The sequence below is a fragment of the Manacus candei genome, unplaced genomic scaffold, assembly GCF_025592945.1.
Source record: "Manacus candei isolate 608988 ecotype Guabito, Panama unplaced genomic scaffold, ASM2559294v1 h1tg000220l, whole genome shotgun sequence".
NCBI lineage: Eukaryota > Metazoa > Chordata > Aves > Passeriformes > Pipridae > Manacus > Manacus candei.
The window spans coordinates 28,528-52,801 of NW_026138268.1; the positions used below are offsets into that span (position 1 = coordinate 28,528).

The 24,274-nt window shown below is 56.7% G+C and overlaps 1 protein-coding gene and 5 long non-coding RNA genes across 9 annotated transcripts in view; 1 reads left to right on the forward strand and 5 right to left on the reverse strand.

Annotated features, from left to right (window-relative positions):
- Positions 1–23,008, reverse strand: part of LOC127464409 (protein phosphatase 1 regulatory subunit 37-like) — a 31,108-nt gene extending 8,100 nt beyond the window's left edge. Inside the window, exons 1-9 of the mRNA XM_051774702.1 lie at positions 22,656–23,008; positions 20,900–20,997; positions 19,364–19,409; positions 17,345–17,445; positions 13,240–13,359; positions 9,221–9,371; positions 5,927–6,082; positions 3,154–3,266; positions 1,457–1,598 (exon numbers count right to left, since the gene is read on the reverse strand). Coding sequence (XP_051630662.1) covers positions 1,457–1,598; positions 3,154–3,266; positions 5,927–6,082; positions 9,221–9,371; positions 13,240–13,359; positions 17,345–17,445; positions 19,364–19,409; positions 20,900–20,997; positions 22,656–22,821 — 1,093 coding nt within the window. The 5' untranslated portion in view covers positions 22,822–23,008. The remainder of the gene's footprint in view (positions 1–1,456; positions 1,599–3,153; positions 3,267–5,926; positions 6,083–9,220; positions 9,372–13,239; positions 13,360–17,344; positions 17,446–19,363; positions 19,410–20,899; positions 20,998–22,655) is intronic.
- LOC127464414 (uncharacterized) lies at positions 3,419–5,485 on the forward strand. Its single transcript, XR_007901352.1, has 3 exons — positions 3,419–3,546; positions 4,313–4,487; positions 5,387–5,485. It is a non-coding gene; the product is annotated as an uncharacterized LOC127464414 (long non-coding RNA).
- Positions 3,696–5,728, reverse strand: LOC127464411 (uncharacterized). Of its 4 annotated transcripts, XR_007901346.1 has the most exons (4): positions 5,166–5,706; positions 4,991–5,050; positions 4,632–4,878; positions 3,696–4,334 (listed from the first exon to the last, which is right to left on the reverse strand). It is a non-coding gene; the product is annotated as an uncharacterized LOC127464411 (long non-coding RNA). The 4 variants fall into 4 exon arrangements; XR_007901347.1 differs by having other exon boundaries at positions 4,632–5,050; positions 5,166–5,728; XR_007901348.1 differs by having other exon boundaries at positions 4,632–5,050; positions 5,103–5,706.
- LOC127464416 (uncharacterized) lies at positions 8,309–9,189 on the reverse strand. The gene is made up of 4 exons (XR_007901354.1): positions 8,999–9,189; positions 8,744–8,837; positions 8,488–8,572; positions 8,309–8,326 (listed from the first exon to the last, which is right to left on the reverse strand). It is a non-coding gene; the product is annotated as an uncharacterized LOC127464416 (long non-coding RNA).
- Positions 11,356–12,872, reverse strand: LOC127464415 (uncharacterized). The gene is made up of 3 exons (XR_007901353.1): positions 12,583–12,872; positions 11,971–12,206; positions 11,356–11,414 (listed from the first exon to the last, which is right to left on the reverse strand). It is a non-coding gene; the product is annotated as an uncharacterized LOC127464415 (long non-coding RNA).
- On the reverse strand, positions 16,500–17,336 carry LOC127464412 (uncharacterized). Its single transcript, XR_007901350.1, has 3 exons — positions 17,133–17,336; positions 16,820–17,092; positions 16,500–16,774 (listed from the first exon to the last, which is right to left on the reverse strand). It is a non-coding gene; the product is annotated as an uncharacterized LOC127464412 (long non-coding RNA).
- Positions 23,009–24,274: the final 1,266 nt, after the last annotated feature.

The window sequence follows — 24,274 nt, forward strand, 5'->3', positions numbered from 1 at the left end:
AGGACAATAATGGGGCCACCAGGACAACAATGGGGACCAGCAGGATAATAATGGGGCCACCAGGACACTGCTGGGGACCACCAGGACAACAATGGGGCCACCAGGAACTGCTGGGGTCACTGCCCCTGGGGGGACAACAGGGGACAACAGTGGGGACAGCAGTGGGGACAGCAGTGGGGTTTGGGAGAGATCCCAGGGATGGGACCACTGGACCAACCCACCTTCTCCAGGACCAAACCAGGATCTCCAGGACCAAACCAGGATCTCCAGGACCAACCCACCTTCTCCTGGACCAAACCAGGTTATCCTGGACCAACCCAAGTTCTCCAGGACCAAACCAGGTTATCCTGGACCAAACCAACTTCTCCAGGACCAAACCAACTTCTCCTGGACCAACCCAGGTTCTCCAGGACCAAACCAGGATCTCCAGGACCAACCCACCTTCTCCAGGACCAAACCAGGTTATCCTGGACCAAACCACCTTCTCCAGGACCAAACCAGGTTCTCCAGGACCAAACCACCTTCTCCAGGACCAAACCAGGTTATCCTGGACCAAACCAGGTTATCCTGGACCAAACCACCTTCTCCTGGACCAAACCACCTTCTCCAGGACCAAACCAGGTTCTCCAGGACCAACCCAGGTTCTCCTGGGCCAAACCAGGTTTCTCCAGGACCAAACCACTTTCTCCAGGACCAAACCAGGATCTCCAGGACCAAACCAGGTTCTCCAGGACCAAACCACCCTCTCCTGGACCAAACCAGGTTATCCTGGACCAAACCAGGTTCTCCAGGACCAAACCAGGTTTTCCAGGACCAACCCACCTTCTCCAGGACCAAACCAGGTTCTCCTGGACTAAACCAACTTCTCCAGGACCAACCCAGGTTCTCCAGGACCAAACCAACTTCTCCAGGACCAAACCACCTTCTCCAGGACCAACCCAGGTTCTCCAGGACCAAACCAGGTTCCCCTGGACCAAACCAGGTTTCTCCAGGACCAAACCAGGTTCCCCTGGACCAAACCAGGTTCTCCAGGACCAACCCAGGATCTCCAGGACCAAACCACCTTCTCCTGGACCAAACCAGGTTCTCCTGGACCAACCCACCTTCTCCAGGACCAAACCAGGTTCCCCTGGACCAAACCACCTTCTCCAGGACCAAACCAGGATCTCCAGGACCAAACCAAGTTCTCCTGGACCAAACCAAGTTCTCCAGGACCAAACCACCTTCTCCAGGACCAAACCACCTTCTCCAGGACCAAACCAGGTTCTCCTGGACCAACCCACCTTCTCCAGGACCAACCCAGGTTCTCCAGGACCAAACCAAGTTCTCCTGGACCAAACCAGGTTCTCCAGGACCAACCCACCCTCCCCCTGCCCCAGGCAGCCCCCCCGTGCCCCGAGTGCCCCCGGGGCGGCCCCGAATCCCGGGAATGGTGTCCCCCCCCCCGGGGCCTCACCCTCGCAGGTGAGCTTGGTGGAGGCGAGGCCGAGGCGCAGCACGGAGCGGTTCCCGATGAGCCCGTTCTTGAGGTTCCGCACGCCCTCGTTCCCCACGGGATTGTGGCCCAGGTTCAGCGTCTCCAGGCTCTGCGTGTGGGGCTGGGGGGGCCGGGGGCAGAAACAGCGGGATCAGCCCCGGGATTGGAGCAGGGAAGGGGATCCAGGGGGGAAAACAGTGGGATCAACCCATGGAAGGGGATCCAGGGGGAGAAACAGCGGGATCAGCACCGGGATCGACCCAGGGAAGGGGATCCAGGGGGAGAAACAGCGGGATCAACCCCTGGATTGACCCCTGGAAGGGGATCCAGAAAGAAAACCAGTGGGATCAACCCATGGAAGGGGATCCAGGGGGAGAAACAGCGGGATCAGACTCGGGATCAACCCAGGGAAGGGGATCCAGGGGGAGAAACAGTGGGATCAGCCTCGGGATTGGAGCAGGGAAGGGGATCCAGGGGGAGAAACAGCAGGATGAACCCCGGGATTGGAGCAGGGAAGGGGATCCAGGGGGGAAAACAGTGGGATGAACCCATGGAAGGGGATCCAGGGGGAGAAACAGTGGGATCAGTCTTGGGATCGACCCAGGGAAGGGGATCCAGGGGGAGAAACAGCGGGATCAACCCCTGGATTGACCCCTGGAAGGGGATCCAGAAAGAAAACCAGTGGGATCAACCCATGGAAGGGGATCCAGGGGGAGAAACAGCGGGATCAGACTCGGGATCAACCCAGGGAAGGGGATCCAGGGGGAGAAACAGTGGGATCAGCCTCGGGATTGGAGCAGGGAAGGGGATCCAGGGGGAGAAACAGCAGGATGAACCCCGGGATTGGAGCAGGGAAGGGGATCCAGGGGGGAAAACAGTGGGATGAACCCATGGAAGGGGATCCAGGGGGAGAAACAGTGGGATCAGTCTTGGGATCGACCCAGGGAAGGGGATCCAGGGGGAGAAACAGCGGGATCAGTCTTGGGATCGGAGCAGGGAAGGGGATCCAGGGGGGAGAAACAGCAGGATCAACCCATGGAGTCAGGGAAAGGGATCCAGAGGGAAAAACAGTGGGATGAACCCCTGGAGTCAGGGAAGGGGATCCAGAGGGAAAAACAGCGGGATCAGCCTCGGGATTGGAGCAGGGAAGGGGATCCAGGGGAGAAACAGTGGGATGAACTCCAGGATTGGAGCAGGGAAGGGGATCCAGAGGGAGAAACAGAGGGATCAACCCCTGGATTGACCCCTGGAAGGGGATCCAGGGGGAAAAACAGAGGGATCAGCCTCGGGATTGGAGCAGGGAAGGGGATCCAGGGGCAGAAACAGCGGGATCAGTCTTGGGATTGGAGCAGGGAAGGGGATCCAGGGGGAGAAACAGTGGGATCAACCCATGGAAGGGAATCCAGGGGGAAAAACAGCGGGATCAGCCTCGGGATTGGAGCAGGGAAGGGGATCCAGGGGGAAAAACAGTGGGATCAGCCCCGGGATCAACCCACAGAAGGGGATCCAGAGGGAAAAACAGTGGGATTGACTCCAGGGGCCATGGAAGGGGATCCAGAGGGAAAACCAGCGGGATCAACCCCTGGGATTGCCCCAGAAGTGGGGGAGGGATGGGTCCCCCCGGGAATGCCGGGAAAGGGGCGTCTCTCCGGGCGGGAAATCCTGGGAATGCTCACCAGGGTCATGCCCAGGTAGGCCATGCCGGTGTGGGTGAGCTGGTTGTTCCACAGCACCAGGGTGAGCAGCCCCTTCCTCTGCTCCTTCAGCCCCTCACAGATGTAGGCCAGGCCTGGGAAAAGAGCCCGGGAATCAGGGAATGCTCCGGGAATCCGTCGGGAATCCGCCGGGAATCCGGGTGGATCCGGCAGCATTCCCCAAAAATCCAGCCCGGGTTCCGTCCCCCTTTGTCCTCTTGGGAGGGAAAATTAATTAGTGCTGGGGGTGGAGAGTTAATTAGTGGTGGGTGGGAGTCGTTGGAGAAGGGAACAAACCCCGGGAAGGAGCCGGAGGAGGAGTGGGAATGGCGGGAAGTTGGGATCGGCCGGGAGCTGGATGGGGAGGGGCTGGAGGTGGATCCTCTGCTCCAACCCCCTTCCCAGAACATTCCTGCCTGGATTGAGGGGCTGGAGGTGGATCCTCTGCTCCAAAACCATTCCCAGATCATTCCTGGCTGGATTGAGGGTCAGAGATGGATACTCTGCTCCAAACCCCTTCCCAGATCATTCCTGCCTGGATTGAGGGGCTGGAAATGGATCCTTCCCCCTCCATTCCCCTTCCCAGAACATTCCTGCCTGGATTGAGGGGCTGGAGGTGGATCCTCTGCTCCAAACCCCTTCCCAGAACATTCCTGCCTGGATTGAGGGTCAGACATGGATCCTCTGCTCCAAACCCCTTCCCAGAACATTCCTGCCTGGACTAATGGATCCTCCACCATTCCCAGGACATTCCCAGCCCATTCCTGCCTGGATTGAGAGGTTGGAGGTGGATCCTCTGCTCCAAACCCCTTCCCAGATCATTCCCCACAGGACTGAGGGTCAGAAATGAATCCTCTGCTCCAACCCCCTTCCCAGATCATTCCTGGCTGGATTGAGGGGCTGGAGGTGGATCCACAGCTCCAAACCCCTTCCCAGATCATTCCTGCCTGGACTAATGGATCCTCCACCATTCCTTGGACATTCCCAGCCCATTCCTGCCTGGATTGAGGGTCAGGAGGTGGATCCTCCACCATTCCTTGGACATTCCCAAATCATTCCTGCCTGGATTGAGGGGCTGGAGGTGGATCCTCTGCTCCAACCCCCTTCCCAGATCATTCCTGCCTGGATTGAGGGGCTGGAGGTGGATCCACAGCTCCAAACCCCTTCCCAGATCATTCCTGCCTGGACTAATGGATCCTCCACCATTCCTTGGACATTCCCAGCCCATTCCTGCCTGGATTGAGGGTCAGGAGGTGGATCCTCCACCATTCCTTGGACATTCCCAAATCATTCCTGCCTGGATTGAGGGGCTGGAGGTGGATCCTCTGCTCCATTCCCCTTCCCAGAACATTCCTGCCTGGATTGAGGGTCAGACATGGATCCTCTGCTCCAAACCCCTTCCCAGCCCATTCCTGCCTGGATTGAGGGGCTGGAAATGGATCCTCCACCATTCCTTGGACATTCCCAGCCCATTCCTGCCTGGATTGAGGGTCAGAAATGGATCCTCCACCATTCCCAGGACATTCCCAGCCCATTCCTGCCTGGATTGAGGGTCAGAGATGGATTCTCCCCCCTCCATTCCCCTTCCCAGATCATTCCTGCCTGGATTGAGAGTCAGAGATGGATCCTCCACCATTCCCAGGACATTCCCAGCCCATTCCTGCCTGGATTGAGGGTCAGAGATGGATCCTCCTCTGCTCCAAACCCCTTCCCAGATCATTCCTGCCTGGATTGAGGGGCTGGAAATGGATCCTCTGCTCCAAAACCATTCCCAGCCCATTCCTGGCTGGACTAATGGATCCTCCACCATTCCTTGAACATTCCCAGATCATTCCTGCCTGGATTGAGGGGCTGGAGGTGGATCCTCTGCTCCAAACCCCTTCCCAGCCCATTCCTGCCTGGATTAATGGATCCTCCACCATTCCTTGGACATTCCCAGCCCATTCCTGCCTGGATTGAGGGGCTGGAAAGGGATCCTCCACCATTCCCAGGACATTCCCAGCCCATTCCTGCCTGGATTGAGGGTCAGAGATGGATCCTCCTCTGCTCCAACCCCCTTCCCAGATCATTCCTGCCTGGATTGAGGGTCAGAGGTGGATCCTCTGCTCCAAACCCCTTCCCAGATCATTCCTGCCTGGACTGAGGGTCAGAGATGGATCCTCCACCATTCCCAAGACACTCCCAGCCCATTCCTGCCTGGATTGAGGGTCAGGAGGTGGATCCTCTGCTCCAAACCCCTTCCCAGATCATTCCCCACAGGATTGAGGGTCAGAGATGGATCCACAGCTCCAAACCCCTTCCCAACCCATTCCTGCCTGGATTGAGGGGCTGGAGATGGATCCTCCCTTCTCCATCCCCCTTCCCAGATCATTCCTGCCTGGATTGAGGGTCAGAAATGGATCCTCCACCATTCCCAGGACATTCCCAATCCCATTCCTGCCTGGACTGAGGGTCAGAGATGGATCCTCCCCCTCCATCCCCCTTCCCAGACAATCCCCCCGGGCTGCCTCTCCGGGCTGGGATCATCCCCCCCCCCCCTCCCCATTCCAGGGCTGGATTCGACCTCTCCAGGGCAAAACCCCACCCAGGACACACCCAAACCCCCTGAGCAAAACACCCCAAACCCCCCAACCCTCCCTCTGAACCCCCAAACCCCCCAACCCTCCCTCTGAACCCCCACAGGGTTGGTTGTTTTTTGTTTTCCAGCCCTTCCCGACCCCATCCCGGGATCCCGGCGGGGGGGAGAATTCCCGACCGGAGTCCAGGAGGTGGTTGTTGCGGAGGTCCAGGATGTGGAGGGAGCAGTTGAACTTGAGGAGGTTGCCCAGCTGGGCCGAGTCCTGCAGCCCGTTGAGTTTGTTGTCGGCCAGGTAGAGCTCGCGCAGGGCCGTGTTCAGCTTCAGCGCCGTGGCTGCAAAACGGGGAGGGGGGAAAAAAAACGTGGAAAAACAGAGACTGGGAAAGAACAGGGGGGGGTTTGAAGTTCCAGGGGGGTCCTGGAATTACAGGTGTGTCCTGGAATTACAGGTGTGTCCCACAATTCGAGTTGTGTCCCACAATTACAGCTGTGTCCCGGAATTACAGCTGTGTCCCACAATTCCATCCATATCCCACAGTTCCATCCATATCCCACAATTCCAGCTGTGTCCCACAGTTCCATCCATATCCCACAATTCCAGCTGTGTCCCACAATTCCAGCTGTGTCCCGGAATTCCAGCTGTGTCCCACAATTCCAGTTGTGTCCCACAATTCCATCCATATCCTACAATTCCATCCATATCCCCCAATTCCAGCTGTGTCCCACAATTCCAGCTGTGTCCCGCAATTCCAGCTGTCCTGCAATTCCTCCTGTGTCCCACAATTCCTCCTGTGTCCTGCAATTCCATCCATATCCCACAATTCCAGTTGTGTCCCACAATTCCATCCATATCCCACAATTCCATCCATATCCCACAATTCCAGCTGTGTCCAAAAATTCCAGCTGTGTCCCACAATTCCAGTTGTGTCCCAAAATTCCTCCTGTGTCCCACAATTCCAGCTGTGTCCCCCAATTCGATCCATATCCCACAATTCCAGCTCTGTCCCACAATTTCAGCTGTGTCCCCAATTCCAGTTGTGTCCCAAAATTCCAGCTGTGTCCCACAATTCCAGCTGTGTCCCACAATTCCATCCATATCCCACAATTCCATCCATATCCCACAATTCCAGCTGTGTCCCACAATTCCAGCTGTGTCCCCCAATTCCATCCATATCCCACAATTCCAGCTGTGTGCCAAAATTCCTCCTGTGTCCCACAATTCCAGCTTTGTTCCACAGTTCCAGCTGTCCTGCAATTCCATCCATATCCCACAATTCCAGTTGTGTCCCCAATTCCAGCTGTGTCCCACAATTCCATCCATATCCCCCAATTCCAGCTGTGTCCCACAATTCCAGTTGTGTCCCGCAATTCCATCCATATCCCACAATTCCAGTTGTGTCCTGGAATTCCAGCTGTCCCACAATTCCATCCATATCCCACAATAACAGCTGTGTCCCACAATTCCATCCATATCCCACAATTCCAGATGTGTCCCCCAATTCCATCCATATCCCACAATTCCAGCTGTGTCCCACAATTCCTCCTGTGTCCCACAATTCCATCCATATCCCACAATTCCAGCTGTGTCCCACAATTCCATCCATATCCCACAATTCCAGATGTGTCCCCCAATTCCATCCATATCCCACAATTCCATCCATATCCCACAATTCCAGCTGTGTCCCAAAATTCCTCCTGTGTCCCACAATTCCAGCTTTGTTCCACAATTCCAGGTGTCCTGCAATTCCATCCATATCCCACAATTCCAGTTGTGTCCCCAATTCCAGCTGTGTCCCACAATTCCATCCATATCCCACAATTCCATCCATATCCCACAATTCCAGCTGCGTCCCCCAATTCCATCCATATCCCACAATTCCATCCGTGTCCCAAAATTCCTCCTGTGTCCCACAATTCCATCCATATCCCACAATTCCAGCTGTGTCCTGCAATTCCATCCATATCCCACAATTCCAGCTGTGTCCCCCAATTCCAGCTGTGTCCCACGATTCCATCCATATCCCACAATTCCATCCATATCCCACAATTCCAGCTGTGTCCCACAATTCCAGCTGTGTCCCACAATTCCAGTTGTGTCCCACAATTCCAGCTGTGTCCCACAATTCCAGTTGTGTCCCACAATTCCATCCATATCCCACAATTCCAGTTGTGTCCCACAATTCCATCCATATCCCACAATTCCAGTTGTGTCCCACAATTCCATCCATATCCCACAATTCCATCCATATCCCTCAATTCCATCCATATCCCACAATTCCATCCATATCCCACAATTCCAGCTGTGTCCTGCAATTCCAGCTGTGTCCCACAATTCCAGCTGTGTCCCACAATTCCAAATGGGACAACCAAACTCCAAGAATTCCCAGTAAAACTCGTTCCCGCCGACTCGGGAATGCCGCCCTCACATTCCAGGGAATGTGGGAATTCCGGGACTCACCCAGGAGCATGAGGGGCCATCTGGAGAGCATCACCTTCTCCACAACACCCAAAATCCCAAATGGGATAACTCAAATCCAATAAAACCCCAACAAACCCGTTCCCGCCGACTCGGGAATGCTGCCCCCGGATCCCAGGGAATCCGGGAATTCCGGGACTCACCCAGGAGCATGAGGGGCCTGCCGGAGAGCATCACCTTCTCCAGGTGCTCCACAACACCCAAAATCCCAAATGGGACAACCAAACTCCAACAATTCCCAGTAAAACCCGTTCCCGCCGACTCGGGAATGCTGCCCCTGGATTCCAGGGAATCTGGGAATTCCGGGACTCACCCAGGAGCACGAGGGGTTGTCTGGAGAGCGTCACCTTCTCCAGGTGCTCCACAACACCCAAAATCCCAAAGGGGACAACTCAAATCCCCCAAAACCCCAACAAACCCGTTCCCGCTGACTCGGGAATGCTGCCCCCGGATCCCAGGGAATTCCAGGAATTCCGGGACTCACCCAGGAGCATGAGGGGCCGTCTGGAGAGTGTCACCTTCTCCAGGTGCTCCACAACACCTGATATCCCACCCAGGACAACCAAACTCCAAGAATTCCCAGTAAAACCCGTTCCCGCCGACTCGGGAATGCTGCCCCTGGATCCCAGGGAATCTGGGAATTCCGGGACTCACCCAGGAGCATGAGGGGCCGTCTGGAGAGCATCACCTTCTCCATGTTCTCCACAACACCCAAAATCCCAAATGGGACAACCAAACTCCAAGAATTCCCAGTAAAACCCGTTCCCGCCGACTTGGGAATGCTGCCCCTGGATTCCAATGGATCTGGGAATTCCGGGACTCACCCAGGAGCATGAGGGGCCGTCCGGAGAGCGTCACCTTCTCCAGGTGCTCCACAACACCCAAAATCCCAAATGGGACAACCAAACTCCAAGAATTCCCAGTAAAACCCGTTCCTGCCGACTTGGGAATGCCGCCCTCGGATTCCAGGGAATTCCAGGAATTCCGGGACTCACCCAGGAGCATGAGGGGCCGTCCGGAGAGCGCGGCGTTCTCCAGGTGGAGGACGGTGAGGCTGCTGCTGATCCGCAGGGCCCGGGCCACGAAGGGGGCGGCGGCGTCGGGCAGCGGCGTGTTCCGGGCCTCCAGGCACTGCAGGCAGCTGGCCTGGGGGAAAAACGGGAATGGGAACGGGAAAAACGGGAATGGGAGCGGGAAAAACGGGAATGGGAACGGGGAAAACGGGAATGGGAGCGGGGAAAACGGGAATGGGAGCGGGAAAAACGGGAATGGGAGCGGGAAAAACGGGAATGGGAACGGGAAAAACGGGAATGGGAGCGGGAAAAACGGGAATGGGAGCGGGGAAAATGGGAATGGGAGCGGGGAAAACGGGAATGGGAGCGGGAAAAACGGGAATGGGAGCGGGAAAAACGGGAATGGGAGCGGGAAAAACGGGAATGGGAGCGGGAAAAACGGGAATGGGAGCGGGAAAAATGGGAATGGGAGCGGGGAAAACGGGAATGGGAGCGGGAAAAACGGGAATGGGAGCGGGGAAAACGGGAATGGGAGCGGGAAAAACGGGAATGGGAGCGGGAAAAACGGGAATGGGAGCGGGAAAAATGGGAAAAACGCACGGAGCAGGTCCCGGGGAGCCGGCGGGATGGGGTTGGGGAATGTGGGGATGTGGGGATGTGGGGATGGGGTTGGAGCCCTCGGGGTGGGATTGGATCCATTGGGATGGGATTGGATCTGTCAGGAGGGGTTTGGATCCCTCAGGATGGGTTTGGATCCATCCCCTGGGATCCATTGGGATGGGACTGGATCTGTCAGGAGGGGCTTGGATCCCTCAGGATGTGCTTGGATCCCTCAGGAGGGGCTTGGATCCCTCAGGATGGGCCTGGATCCATCGGGATGGGCTTGGATCCATCCCCTGGGATCCATTGGGATGGGATTGGATCCATTGGGATGGGCTTGGATCCATCCCCTAGGATCCATTGGGATGGGACTGGATCTGTCAGGAGGGGTTTGGATCCCTCAGGAGGGGCTTGGATCCATCCCCTGGGATCCATTGGGATGGGATTGGATCCATTGGGATGGGATTGGATCCATTGGGATGGGATTGGATCCGTCAGGAGGGGTTTGGATCCATCCCCTGGGATCATTGGGATGGGCCTGGATCCCTCGGGATGGGCCTGGATCCATCCCCTTGGATCCATTGGGATGGGCTTGGATCCCTCAGGATGGGCCTGGATCCCTCGGGATGAGCCTGGATCCCTTGGAATGGGCCTGGATCCCTTAGGATCAGCTTCAATCCATCCCCTCACACCCCTCGGGATGGGTCTGGATCCCTCAGGATGGGTTTGGATCCATTGGGATGGGATTGGATCCCTCAGGATGAGCCTGGATCCCTCAGGATGGGCCTGGATCCCTCAGGATGGGATCCAATCCATCCCCTCAGAACCCTCAGGATGGGCCTGGATCCATCGGGATGGGCCTGGATCCCTCAGGATGGGCCTGGATCCCTCAGGATGGGCCTGGATCCCTCGGGATGAGCTTTGATCCCTCAGGATGGGCCTGGATCCAGGCTCTGGGAATGCCCCACATCCACCCCTGGCACCGGCCGAACCCCGAGATCCCTCCCTCGAGCTCTCCCTCCGCCTCACTCCCTGTTTCCCGTGCTCCAGAGACTCTCCCAACCCCCCAAGATTCCCAATTCCAGCTCCTTCCCGGCCGGGTTTATCCCACAAATCCAAACTCCATCCCCTCCTTGGCTTCCCCCTGGAATGGGGAACTCTCCCGGGATGTGGGATGAGCAGGAGCAGCAGGAGCTTAATTGGGGCTCCCGGGGGCGTTCCCAGAGTCAGGCTAATTAACCCCGTTGGGATAATTAACTCCTCATCCGGCCTCAAAGGTTAATTAGCAGCCTGAGCCCGGACGCTAATGACACACTAACGAGCGCCCTTTTCCTGCCGGGATCGGCACGAGCGCGCCGGGACACGTGGGAAGGGCTGGATTTTCCTGCCTCTGGAGAGGCTCAGCCGGATCCCGGGGGGGTTCCAGAGGGAACTGGGAACACTGGGAACACCGGGAACACTGGGAACACTGGGAAGGGGTCACCAAACCTTCTGGGAGCTCATGGAAGGTGGGAAGGGGGTGATTTTCCTTTGGGAGCCGGGTGGGTTTCCAGAAGGACGAGCCCAATCCCAGCGCCTCTGGAGAGGCTCATCCGGCTCCCAGGGGGGTTCCAAAGGGAACTGGGAACACTGGGAACACTGGGAAGGGGTCACCAAACCTTCTGGGAGCTCCTGGAGATGTTGGGGGAGGTGGGAAGGGGGTGGTTTTCCTTTGGGAGCCGGGTGGGTTTCCGGAGGGCCGAGCCCAACCCCGGCACCTCTGGAGAGGCTCATCCGGCTCCCGGGGGGTTCCAGAGGGAACTGGGAACACTGGGAACACTGGGAACACTGGGAAGGGGTCACAGACCTTCTGGGAGCTCATGGGAGGTGGGAAGGGGGTGGTTTTCCTTTGGGAGCCGGGTGGGTTTCTGAAGGGAAGAGCCCAAAAACACCCAGATGGGGTTGGGAGGCACCTCTGGAGAGGCTCATCCGGCTCCCGGGGGGTTCCAGAGGGAACTGGGAACACTGGGAACACTGGGAACACTGGGAATGGGTCACAAACCTTCTCATGGAAGCTCATGGAAGGTGGGAAGGGGGTGATTTTCCTTTGGGAGCCGGGTGGGTTTCCAGAAGGACGAGCCCAACCCCGGCACCTCTGGAGAGGCTCATCCGGCTCCCGGGGGGTTCCAGAGGGAACTGGGAACACTGGGAACACTGGGAACACTGGGAACACCGGGAACACTGGGAACACTGGGAACACTGGGAAGGGGTCACCAAACCTTCTGGGAGCTCATGGAAGGTGGGAAGGGGGTGGTTTTGTGAGAGATTTTGTGAGATTTTCCTTCGGGAGCCGGGTGGGTTTCCAGAGGAACGAGCCCAACCCCGGCGCCTTTGGAGAGGCTCATCCGGCTCCCAGAGGATTCCAGAGGGAACTGGGAACAGTGGGAACACTGGGAACACTGGGAACACTGGGAATGAGTCACAAAACCTTCTGGGAGCTCATGGGAGGTGGGAAGGGGGTGGTTTTCCTTTGGGAGCCGGGTGGGTTTCCAGAAGGACGAGCCCAACCCCGGCACCTCTGGAGAGGCTCATCCGGCTCCTGGGGGGTTCCAGAGGGAACTGGGAACACTGGGAACACTGGGAACACTGGGAAGGGGTCACCAAACCTTCTGGGAGCTCCTGGAGATGTTGGGGGAGGTGGGAAGGGGGTGGTTTTCCTTTGGGAGCCGGGTGGGTTTCCAGAAGGACGAGCCCAACCCCGGCACCTCTGGAGAGGCTCATCCGGCTCCCGGGGGGTTCCAGAGGGAACTGGGAACACTGGGAACACTGGGAACACTGGGAAGGGGTCACCAAACCTTCTGGGAGCTCCTGGAGATATTGGGGGAGGTGGGAAGGGGGTGGTTTTCCAGAAGGACGAGCCCAACCCCGGCGCCTTTGGAGAGGCTCATCCGGCTCCCGGGGGGTTCCAGAGGGAACTGGGAACACTGGGAACACTGGGAACGCTGGGAATGGGTCACAAGACCTTCTGGGAGCTCATGGAAGGTGGGAAGGGGGTGGTTTTGTGAGAGATTTTGTGAGATTTTCCTTCGGGAGCCGGGTGGGTTTCCAGAGGGCCGAGCCCAACCCCGGCGCCTTCGGAGAGGCTCATCCGGCTCCCAGAGGATTCCAGAGGGAACTGGGAACACTGGGAACACTGGGAACACTGGGAAGGGGTCACCAAACCTTCTGGGAGCTCCTGGAGATGTTGGGGGAGGTGGGAAGGGGGTGGTTTTCCTTTGGGAGCCGGGTGGGTTTCCGGAGGGCCGAGCCCAACCCCGGCGCCTTCGGAGAGGCTCATCCGGCTCCCAGAGGATTCCAGAGGGAACTGGGAACACTGGGAACACTGGGAACACCGGGAACACCGGGAAGGGGGGGTCACAGACCTTCCTCATCATGTGGGCAGCCGCCTGCCAGCCGCGGGTGCCGATGTGCTTGTTGAGGGAGATGTTGAGGTGCGTGGCCGACTCGTAGTACTCGATCATGTCGAAGAGCGCCGACGCTCCCTTGGGAAAAGCGGGAAAAGCGGGAATTCCGGAGGGCTGGGAGCGCCCCCGGAGCCCCAGAGGGGTGGCAGGGGGTGGGGGATTGAGGGGTTCAGCTGAAGGAGCTGCTGCTGCAGCTCCGGGGAAATCCAGAGGGGGATTTGCGGGACCCCCCTCCGGGGGTGTTCCGGAAGGAGAGAGAGGGGGGAAAAATGGGAAAAATGGGAAAAAGGGGGGAAAAAATGGGATATGGGTGTTGGGGAGAATGGGAAGGGGATGGGATCAGCAGGAGGGGTTGCTGAGTGCCAGGAATCCAACAGGAGTGGGGGGAAAAAGGTGGGAAAATGGGAATTGAGGCGGGGGGGGAGGAAGGGAAAGGGATGCCAAAAATCCAACAGGGATGGGGAAAAAAACAGGAGTTAAATATGGGGAAAAAAAGTGGGAAAGGCAGGAATTGAGGCCTGAAAATTCCAAATAATCCAATGAGATTGGGGAAAAAAGTGGGAAAAGCAGAAATTGAGGCCTGAAAATTCCCAATAATCCAATGAGACTGGGGATAAAAAGGTGGGAAAAGCAGGAATTGAGGCCTGAAAATTCCCAATAATCCAATGAGACTGGGGAAAAAAGAGGGAAAAAAGGTGGGAAAAGCAGGAATTGAGGCCTCAAAATTCCAAATAACCCAACGAGATTGGGGATAAAAGTGGGAAAAGCAGGAATTGAGGCCTCAAAATTCCCAATAATCCAATGAGATTGGGGAAAAAAGTGGGAAAAGCAGGAATTGAGGCCTCAAAATTCCCAATAATCCCAAAGGATTGGGAAAGAAGTGGGAAAAGCAGGTGGGGAGGGGGTGAGGAGTGAAAGGGCGGGAAGAGCCGGACGCGTTCCCGGCCCCTCCTCCTTAATTAGGGAATTAGGGAACGAGTTAACGAGCTAATGAGGGGTTTGGGCAGCCACAGAATCCCTGGAGGCTCCTGGAAAAAAATGTGGAACCTGGAAAAGCTGGAGGAGAGCAGGGAAGGAACAGGACTCCAGGGAATGGAGGGAATTTGGGCCCTGGGTGAGGAAAAGTGGGAATTCTGGAGGGATTGGGGGGAAGGGATTGGAGGAGGAAGAGGATCCTGGGTGAGGAAAAGTGGGAATGTTGGAGGGATTGGGGGAAAGGGATTGGAGGAGGAGGAGGATCCAAGTCCAGGAGGAAAAGTGGGAATTCTGGAGGGACTGGGGGGAAGGGATTGGAGGAGGAGGAGGATCCAGGCCCTGGAAAAGTGGGAATGTTGGAGGGATTGGGGGGAAAAGGGATTGGAGGAGGAGGAGAATCCAAGAGGAAAAGTGGGAATTCTGGAAGGATTGGGGGGAAAGGGAGTGGAGGAGGAGGATCCAAGAGGAAAAGTGGGAATTCTGGAGGGATTGGGGGGAAAAGGGATTGGAGGAGGAGGAGGATCCAGGCCCTGGAAAAGTGGGAATTCTGGAGGGACTGGGGGAAAGGGATTGGAGGAGGAGGAGGATCCTGGGTGAGGAAAAGTGGGAATGTTGGAGGGATTGGGGGAAAAGGAACTGGAGGAGAAGGATCCAAGTCCAGGAGGAAAAGTGGGAATTCTGGAGGGATTGGGGGAAAAGGGATTGGAGGAGGAGGAGGATCCAGGTCCTGGAAAAGTGGGAATGTTGGAGGGATTGGGGGAAAGGGACTGGAGGAGGAGAAGGATCCAAGAGGAAAAGTGGGAATTCTGGAGGGATTGGGAGGAAAAGGGATTGGAGGAGGAGGAGGATCCTGGGTGAGGAAAAGTGGGAATGTTGGAGGGATTGGGAGGAAAAGGGATTGGAGGAGGAGAAGGATCCAGCTCCTGGAAAAGTGGGAATTCTGGAGGGATTGGGGGAAAAGGGACTGGAGGAGGAGGATCCAAGAGGAAAAGTGGGAATTCTGGAGGGATTGGGGAAAGGGATTGGAGGAGGAGGAGAATCTGGGTCCTGGAGGAAAAGTGGGAATTCTGGAGGGATTGGGGGAAAAGGGATTGGAGGAGGAGGATCTGGATCCAGGAGGAAAAGTGGGAATTCTGGAGGGATTGGGGAAAGGGATTGGAGGAGGAGGAGGATCCAGGTCCTGGAAAAGTGGGAATTCTGGAGGGATTGGGGGAAAAGGGATTGGAGGAGGAGGAGGATCCTGGGTGAGGAAAAGTGGGAATTCTGGAGGGATTGGGGGAAAAGGGATTGGAGGAGGAGGAGAATCCAGGCCCTGGAAAAGTGGGAATTCTGGAGGGATTGGGGGAAAAGGGATTGGAGGAGGAGGAGGATCCTGGGTGAGGAAAAGTGGGAATTCTGGAGGGATTGGGAGGAAAAGGGATTGGAGGAGGAGAAGGATCCAGGTCCTGGAAAAGTGGGAATGTTGGAGGGATTGGGGGAAAGGGACTGGAGGAGGAGGAGGATCCAAGAGGAAAAGTGGGAATTCTGGAGGGATTGGGGAAAGGGATTGGAGGAGGAGGAGAACTCAGGCCCTGGAAAAGTGGGAATGTTGGAGGGATTGGGGGAAAGGGATTGGAGGAGGAGAAGGAGGAGGATCCAGGAGGAAAAGTGGGAATTCTGGAGGGATTGGGGGAAAGGGATTGGAGGAGGAGGAGGATCCAGGTCCTGGAAAAGTGGGAATTCTGGAGGGACTGGGGGAAAGGGACTGGAGATGGAGGAGGATCCTGGGTGAGGAAAAGTGGGAATGTTGGAGGGATTGGGGGAAAAGGAACTGGAGGAGAAGGATCCAAGTCCAGGAGGAAAAGTGGGAATTCTGGAGGGATTGGGGGAAAGGGACTGGAGGAGGAGGAGGATCCAAGAGGAAAAGTGGGAATTCTGGAGGGCTTTGGGGAAAGGGACTGGAGGAGGAGGATCCAGGTCCAGGAGGAAAAGTGGGAATGCTGGAGGAATTTGGGGAAAGGGATTGGAGGAGGAGGAGAATCTGGGTCCTGGAGGAAAAGTGGGAATGTTGGAGGGACTGGGAGGAAAAGGGACTGGAAGAGGAGGAGGATCCTGGGTGAGGAAAAGTGGGAATTCTGGAGGGACTGGGAGGAAAAGGGATTGGAGGAGGAGAAGGATCCAGGTCCTGGAAAAGTGGGAATGTTGGAGGGATTGGGGGAAAGGGACTGGAGGAGGAGGAGGATCCTGGGTGAGGAAAAGTGGGAATTCTGGAGGGATTGGGGGAAAAGGGATTGGGAATGAGACTGGAAATGGGACTGGGACTGGGACTGGGATGGGACTGGGACTGGGATGGAACAGGGATGGGACTGGGACTGGAATGGGATGGGACTGGGAATGGGACTGGGAAGGAACTGGGATGGAACTGGGATGGAACTGGGACGGAACTGGGATGGAACTGGGACTGGGAATGGAATGGGACTGGGATGGAACTGGGATGGGACTGGGATGGGACTGGGATGGAACTGGGATGGAACTGGGACTGGGAAGGAACTGGGATGGGACTGGGATGGAACTGGGACGGAACTGGGACTGGGAAGGAACTGGGACGGAACTGGGACGGGACTGGGATGGGACTGGGATGGAACTGGGAAGGAACTGGGACTGGGAAGGAACTGGGACGGAACTGGGATGGGACTGGGATGGGACTGGGATGGAACTGGGAAGGAACTGGGACTGGGAATGGAATGGGACTGGGAATGGGACTGGGATGGAACTGGGACGGAACTGGGAAGGAACTGGGACTGGGAATGGAATGGGACTGGGATGGAACTGGGACGGAACTGGGAAGGAACTGGGACTGGGAATGGAATGGGACTGGGATGGAACTGGGACGGAACTGGGACTGGGAAGGAACTGGGACGGAACTGGGAAGGAACTGGGATGGAACTGGGACTGGGAATGGAATGGGACTGGGATGGAACTGGGACGGAACTGGGATGGAACTGGGATGGAACTGGGACGGAACTGGGACGGAACTGGGATGGAACTGGGACGGAACTGGGATGGGACTGGGATGGAACTGGGACGGAACTGGGACTGTGCCACTCACGTCCTCGTCCAGACTGGTCTGTTCCAGGTCCACCAGTTTGAACTGGAGCCGCTTGAAAACCTCCTCGAGGGCCTCACAGGAGCGGAAATCCAACTTTTCCCCTGGAAAACACCCGGAGACGGGAATGAGGGAGTGGGGGAGGGATTTGGGAATGGGGGAATGGGGGAATGAGGGAATGAGGGAATGAGGGAATGAGGGAAGGGATTTGGGAATGGGGGAATGGGGGAATGAGGGAATGAGGGAAGGGATTCTGGGAATGAGGGAATGAGGGAATGAGGGATTCTGGGAATGAGGGAATGAGGGAATGGATTCTGGGAATGAGAGAAGGGATTTGGGAATGAGGGAAGGGAATGAGGGAATGAGGGAAGGGAATGAGGGAAGGGATTGTGGGAATGAGGGAATGAGGGAGGGATTTGGGAATGAGAGAATGAGGGAGGGATTTGGGAATGAGGGAAGGATTCTGGGAATGAGGGAATGAGGGAGGGATTTGGGAATGAGGGAATGAGGGAATGAGGGAATGAGGGAATGAGGGAAGGGATTCTGGGAATGAGGGAATGAGGGAATGAGGGAAGGATTCTGGGAATGAGGGAATGAGGGAAGGGAATGAGGGAATGAGGGAAGGGATTCTGGGAATGAGGGAAAGGATTCTGGGAATGAGGGAATGAGGGAATGAGGGAATGAGGGAATGAGGGAAAGGATTCTGGGAATGAGGGAAGGGATTCTGGGAATGAGGGAATGAGGGAATGAGGGAATGAGGGAAGGGATTCTGGGAATGAGGGAAGGGAATGAGGGGAGGGATTCTGGGAATGAGGGAATGAGGGAGGGATTTGGGAATGAGGGAATGAGGGAAGGATTCTGGGAATGAGGGAAGGGAATGAGGGAATGAGGGAAGGGAATGAGGGAAGGGATTCTGGGAATGAGGGAAGGGATTCTGGGAATGAGGGAATGAGGGAATGAGGGAGGGATTCTGGGAATGAGGGAATGAGGGAAGGGAATGAGGGAATGAGGGAAGGGATTCTGGGAATGAGGGAAAGGATTCTGGGAATGAGGGAATGAGGGAATGAGGGAAGGATTCTGGGAATGAGGGAAGGGAATGAGGGAAGGGATTCTGGGAATGAGGGGAAGGATTCTGGGAATGAGGGAATGAGGGAGGGATTTGGGAATGAGGGAAGGGATTCTAGGAATGAGGGAGGGATTCTGGGAATGAGGGAATGAGGGAGGGATTTGGGAATGAGGGAATGAGGGAGGGATTCTGGGAATGAGGGAAGGGATTCTGGGAGTGAGGGAAGGGAATGAGGGAAGGGATTCTGGGAATGAGGGAGGGATTTGGGAATGAGGGAATGAGGGAATGAGGGATTCTGGGAATGAGGGAAGGATTCTGGGAATGAGGGAATGAGGGAATGAGGGGAGGGATTCTGGGAATTCTGGAGGAGGGGGGGGGAAATGGGGGGAAAATGGGAATTGAGGGGGGAGATGAGGGGGAAGGGCCAAAGGATTCAGAGGGAGGAGGAAAGGGGGAAAAATAGTGGGAAAAACTGGGGTGAAGGGGGGGAAAAGTGGGAAAAATAATGGGAAAAACAGGAGTTCAGGGTGGGGAAAAAAGTGGGAAAAACAGGAGTTCAGGGTGGGAAAAACAGGTGGGAAAAACAGGAATTGAGGAGGGGGAGAAGCAGGAAAAAGGATCCAAATAATCCAGAGAGAATGGGAAAAACAGGTGGGAAAAACAGGAGTTGAGGGTGGGAAAAAAGTGGGAAAAAAGTGGGAAAAACTGGAGTTCAGGGTGGGAATAAAAAGTGGGAAAAACAGGAATTCAGGGTGGGAAAAACAGGAGTTCAGGGGGGGAAAAAAGTGGGGGAAAAAGTGGGAAAAACTGGAATTCAGGGTGGGAAAAAAAGGGAAAAACTGGAGCTCAAGGGGTAAAAAAAAGTGGGAAAACCAGGAGTTCAGAGTGGGAAAACCAGGTGGGAAAATGGGGAGGAAAAAACCTGGGAATGGGAAGGGGTTGGGAAAGGTCCTGACCTTTGAGATCCAGGCAGTCGATCCTGGGAGCCAGATCCTGGAATTCCTGGAAAAGCAAAGGGGGAATTTAAGGGAGGGGAGGGGAAAAAAAAACATCCCCCCTAAAAAATCTGCCTGGGAAAGGGGAAATCCCAAAAATCCCCCTAAAAAATCTGTCTGGGAAAGGGGAAATCCCAAAAATCCCCCCTAAAAAATCTGCCTGGGAAAGGGGAAATCCCAAAAATCCCCCCTAAAAAATCTGCCTGGGAAAGGGGAAATCCCAAAAATCCCCCCAAAAAATCTGCCTGGGAAAGGGGAAATCCCAAAAATCCCCCTAAAAAAAATCTGTCTGGGACAGAAGAAATCCCAAAAAAATCCTCCCAGGCCTATGGGAAGAGCTTGGAAATGGATTTTCCCAGGAAATGGAAGGATTTTCCTGGAAAATGGGAGGATTTTCCCAGGAAATGGAAGGATTTTCCTGGAAAATGGGAGGATTTTCCCAGAAAACTGAAGGATTTTCCCCAAAACCAGGAGGATTTCCCCAGAAAATGAAAACATTTCCCCAGAAAATGGAAGGATTTTCCCATAAAATCAGAGGATTTTCCCAGAAAATGGGAGGATTTTCCTGGTAAATAGAAGGATTTTCCCAGAAAACTGAAGGATTTTCCCCCAAACTGGGAGGATTTTCTCAGAAAATGGGAAGATTTTCCCAGGAAATGGAAGGATTTTCCCAGAAAATGGGAGGATTTTCCCAGAAAACTGAAGGATTTTCCAAAAAACCAGGAAGATTTTCCCAGGAAATGGAAGGATTTTCCCATAAAATGGGAGGATTTTCCTGGTAAATAGAAGGATTTTCCCAGAAAATCGGAGAATTTTCCCAGAAAATTCGAAGATTTTCCCAGGAAACAGAAGGATTTTCCCAGAAAATCAGAGGATTTTCCTGGGAAATGGGAAGATTTTCCCAGAAAATTGAAGGATTTTCCCCAAACCCGGGAGGATTTTCCTGGGAAATGGGAGAATTTTCCCAGAAAACTGAAGGATTTTCCCAGAAAATCAGAGGATTTTCCCATAAAATCAGAGGATTTTCCCAAAAAATGAGAGGATTTTTCCCATAAAATGGGAGGATTTTCCCAGAAAATAGAAGGATTTTCCCAGAAAATGGAAGGATTTTCCCATAAAATGAGAGGATTTTCCCATAAAATGGGAAGATCTTCCCAGAAAATGGAATGATTTTCCCCAAAACCGAGAGGATTTCCCCAGAAAATGGGAAGATTTTCCCAAGAAATGGGAGGATTTTCCCATAAAATGGAAGGATTTTCCTGGTAAATAGAAGGATTTTCCCATAAAATGGAAGGATTTTCCCATAAAATGGAAGGATTTTCCAAAAAAACAAGAGGATTTTCCAAGAAAATGGGAAGATTTCCCCAGAAAACTGAAGGATTTTCCCAAACCAAGAGTATTTCCCAGAAAACGGGACTTTTCCCAGGAAATCCCGGTGTTTGGCTCCCGGGGGAGGTTCCTGGGGCCATCCCAGCATTCCCGAGCCTCTGGAATTACCTGGATCTGCCGGAGGAGTTTGGGAATCTGGCGGCAGCCCAGCTTGTGGCAGGACTGCCTGTAGGCAGCCAGCAGCTCCTCCACTGTCACGTTCTGGGCTGCAAAAAAAACCGGGAAAAACCTCGGGATAACCCTGGAATTCCGGGAATGACGGTCCCTTTCTTCCCACACTTGTCATTCCCAGGGATTTCCAGGGATTCCCCAGGATTTTGGGAAGTTCCAAAGCAGAGAAGCCCAGCAGGGATTTGCTCCCAGAGGTTTCTTTTCCCAAAAAATTTATGGAAAAGGGGCTGGAAAAACACCAGGAAAAATGTCAGAATAACAGCAGAATTCCAGGAATTATGGTCCCTTTCCCCCTCTACTTGTCATTCCCAGGGAATTCCAGGGATTCCCCAGGATTTCGGGAGGTTGGGAATGAAGGAGGGGGTTTGCTCCCAGATTTCTTTCCCCCCAAATAAAATTTATGGAAAAGGGGCTGGAAAAACATCAGGAGAACACCAGAATTCCAGGAATTATGGTCCCTTTCCCCCTCTACTTGTCATTCCCAGGGATTTCCAGGATTCCCCAGGATTTTGGGAAGTTCCAAAGCAGACCCCAACATCCCTCACTCCGATCCCAAACATTCCAACCCCCCGACCCCAAACCTCCCTCACCCCGACCCCAAACCTCCCTCACCCCGATCCCAACCCTTCCTCACCCCGATCCCAAACATTCCCCTCACCCCGACCCCAACCCTCCCTCACTCCGATCCCAAACCCCCCTCCCCGATCCCAAACCTCCCTCACTCCGATCCCAAACATTCCAACCCTCCTGATCCCAAACATCCCTCACCCCGATCCCAAACCTCCCTCCCCGACCCCAAACCCCCCTCCCCGACCCCAAACCTCCCTCACTCCGACCCCAAACCTCCCTCACCCCGACCCCAACCCTCCCTCAGGCCGCCCCAACCCTCCCTCCCCGACCCCAAACCCCCCTCCCCGATCCCAAACCCCCCTCCCCGACCCCAACCCTCCCTCAGGCCGCCCCAAACCCCCGTCCCCGACCCCAAACCTCCCTCACCCCGACCCCAAACCTCCCTCACTCCGATCCCAAACCCCCCTCCCCGATCCCAAACCCCCCTCCCCGATCCCAAACCTCCCTCACTCCGATCCCAAACATTCCAACCCTCCTGATCCCAAACATCCCTCACCCCGATCCCAAACCCCCCTCCCCGACCCCAAACCCCCCTCCCCGACCCCAACCCTCCCTCCCCGACCCCAAACCCTCCCTCCCCGACCCCAAACCCTCCTCCCCCCGACCCCAAACCTCCCTCACTCCGACCCCAAACCTCCCTCACCCCGACCCCAACCCTCCCTCCCCGACCCCAAACCCCCCTCCCCGATCCCAAACCCCCCTCCCCGACCCCAACCCTCCCTCAGGCCGCCCCAAACCCCCGTCCCCGACCCCAAACCTCCCTCACCCCGACCCCAAACCTCCCTCACTCCGATCCCAAACCCCCCTCCCCGATCCCAAACCCCCCTCCCCGATCCCAAACCTCCCTCACTCCGATCCCAAACATTCCAACCCTCCTGATCCCAAACATCCCTCACCCCGATCCCAAACCCCCCTCCCCGACCCCAAACCCCCCTCCCCGACCCCAACCCTCCCTCCCCGACCCCAATACCCTCCCTCCCCGACCCCAAACCCTCCTCCCCCCGATCCCAACCCTCCCTCACCCCGATCCCAACCCCCCTGCCCGCTGCCCTGTGCCCCTCACCGTGTCTCCAGGGGTCCTTGGGCTCCACGGCGCCGGACACGATGTCCTCGTCCGAGGGGAAGGTGACCCGTTTGTGGCCGGCCCGGAGCCGCCCGTCGGGCCCCGCGGGCGAGGCCTCGGCGGGCGGCGGGGCCGCGTCCCCCGGAGCCGCGGGCTCGGCCTCCATCGGAGGGACAAGGGGGGGGCTTCACCGCCGCCCCGGGGGCATCTCCGGCGGCCGAGGGAGCGGGCACGGAGCGGGGACCCAGCGGGGACCGAGCCGGGACCGAGCGGGCACCGAGCGGAGCCGCCGCCGCCGCCGCCGCAACGGCCCCGCGCCACGGCCGCCGCCGCCGCACTTTCGTCACGGGCCGCCGCGGGCCGGAGGAGACGGAATAAAAATACGGGGAGGGAAAGGGGAAAGGGAAGGATGAGAGGGAAAAGAGGGGGGAAAAGGGGGAGAGGAAATGGGGAGGGAAGGGGGGAAAAGGGAGGGGGGGGAGAAGGGAGAGGCGCCCGTGGCGAATCTGCCGCGGCGAATCTGCGGGAGGGGGGGGGGCGGGCGCGGGGGGGAGGCGGCGGCAGATTCGTCACGGAAAGGGGGATTTGGGGAAAGGGGAAAAGGGGGTTTGGGGAGAGGGAGACGGGGGGAATGAGGGGGAGGAAAGGGGGGAAGCGGGATGGGGAGGGAAGGGAGTCAAGAGGGGGGTCGTGGAGGGAGAGGCGCCCGTGGCGAATCTGCCGCGGCGAATATGAGGGAGAGGGGCGAGCGCGGGGGGGGCGGCGGCAGATTCGTCACGGAAAGGGGGATTTGGGGAAAGGGCGAAAGGGGGTTTGGGGAGGGGGAGACGGGGGGAATGAGGGGGAGGAAAGGGGGGAAGCGGGATGGGGAGGGAAGGGAGTCAAGGGGGAAAAAGGGAGAGAGAGGCGCCCGTGGCGAATCTGCCGCGGTGAATATGGGGGAGAGGGCGGAGCGCGGGGGGAGGCGGCGGCAGATTCGTCACGGAAAGGGGGATTTGGGGAAAGGGGAAAAGGGGGTTTGGGGGAGAGGGAGACGGGGGGAATGAGGGGGAGGAAAGAGGGGAAGTGGGATGGGGAGGGAAGGGAGTCAAAGGCGGGGAAAAGGGAGAGAGAGGCGCCCGTGGCGAATCTGCGGGAGGGGGGCGGGGCGCGGGGGAGGCGGCGGCAGATTCGTCACGGAGGGGGAAAATTTGGGGAGGGGGAAAAGGGGGTTTGGGGAGAGGGAGACGGGGGGGAATGAGGGGGAAGAAAGAGGGGAAGTGGGATGGGGAGGGAAGGGGGTGGCGGGAGGAATCGGGGTAGGGAGAGGCGCCCGTGGCGAATCTGTGGGAAAGGGCGGGCGCGGGAGAAGCGGCGGCAGATTCGTCACAGAGGGGGGAAAATTTGGGGAGGGGGAAAAGGGGATTTGGGGAGGGGAAAAAGGGGATTTGGGGAGGGGGAGAAGGGGAGGGAATGGGGTAGGAGGGGGGGGCTGGGGAGAAGGGGGGGAGTTTGGGGGGGTGTTCGATCGCTCGCAGCGGGGCTGTGGCGGCTGAGGCGAATCTGCGGAGCGGGAGAGGGGACACGCGGGGGCACCGGGAACGGGAGCGGGGACCCCGCACGGGATCGGGAACGGGACC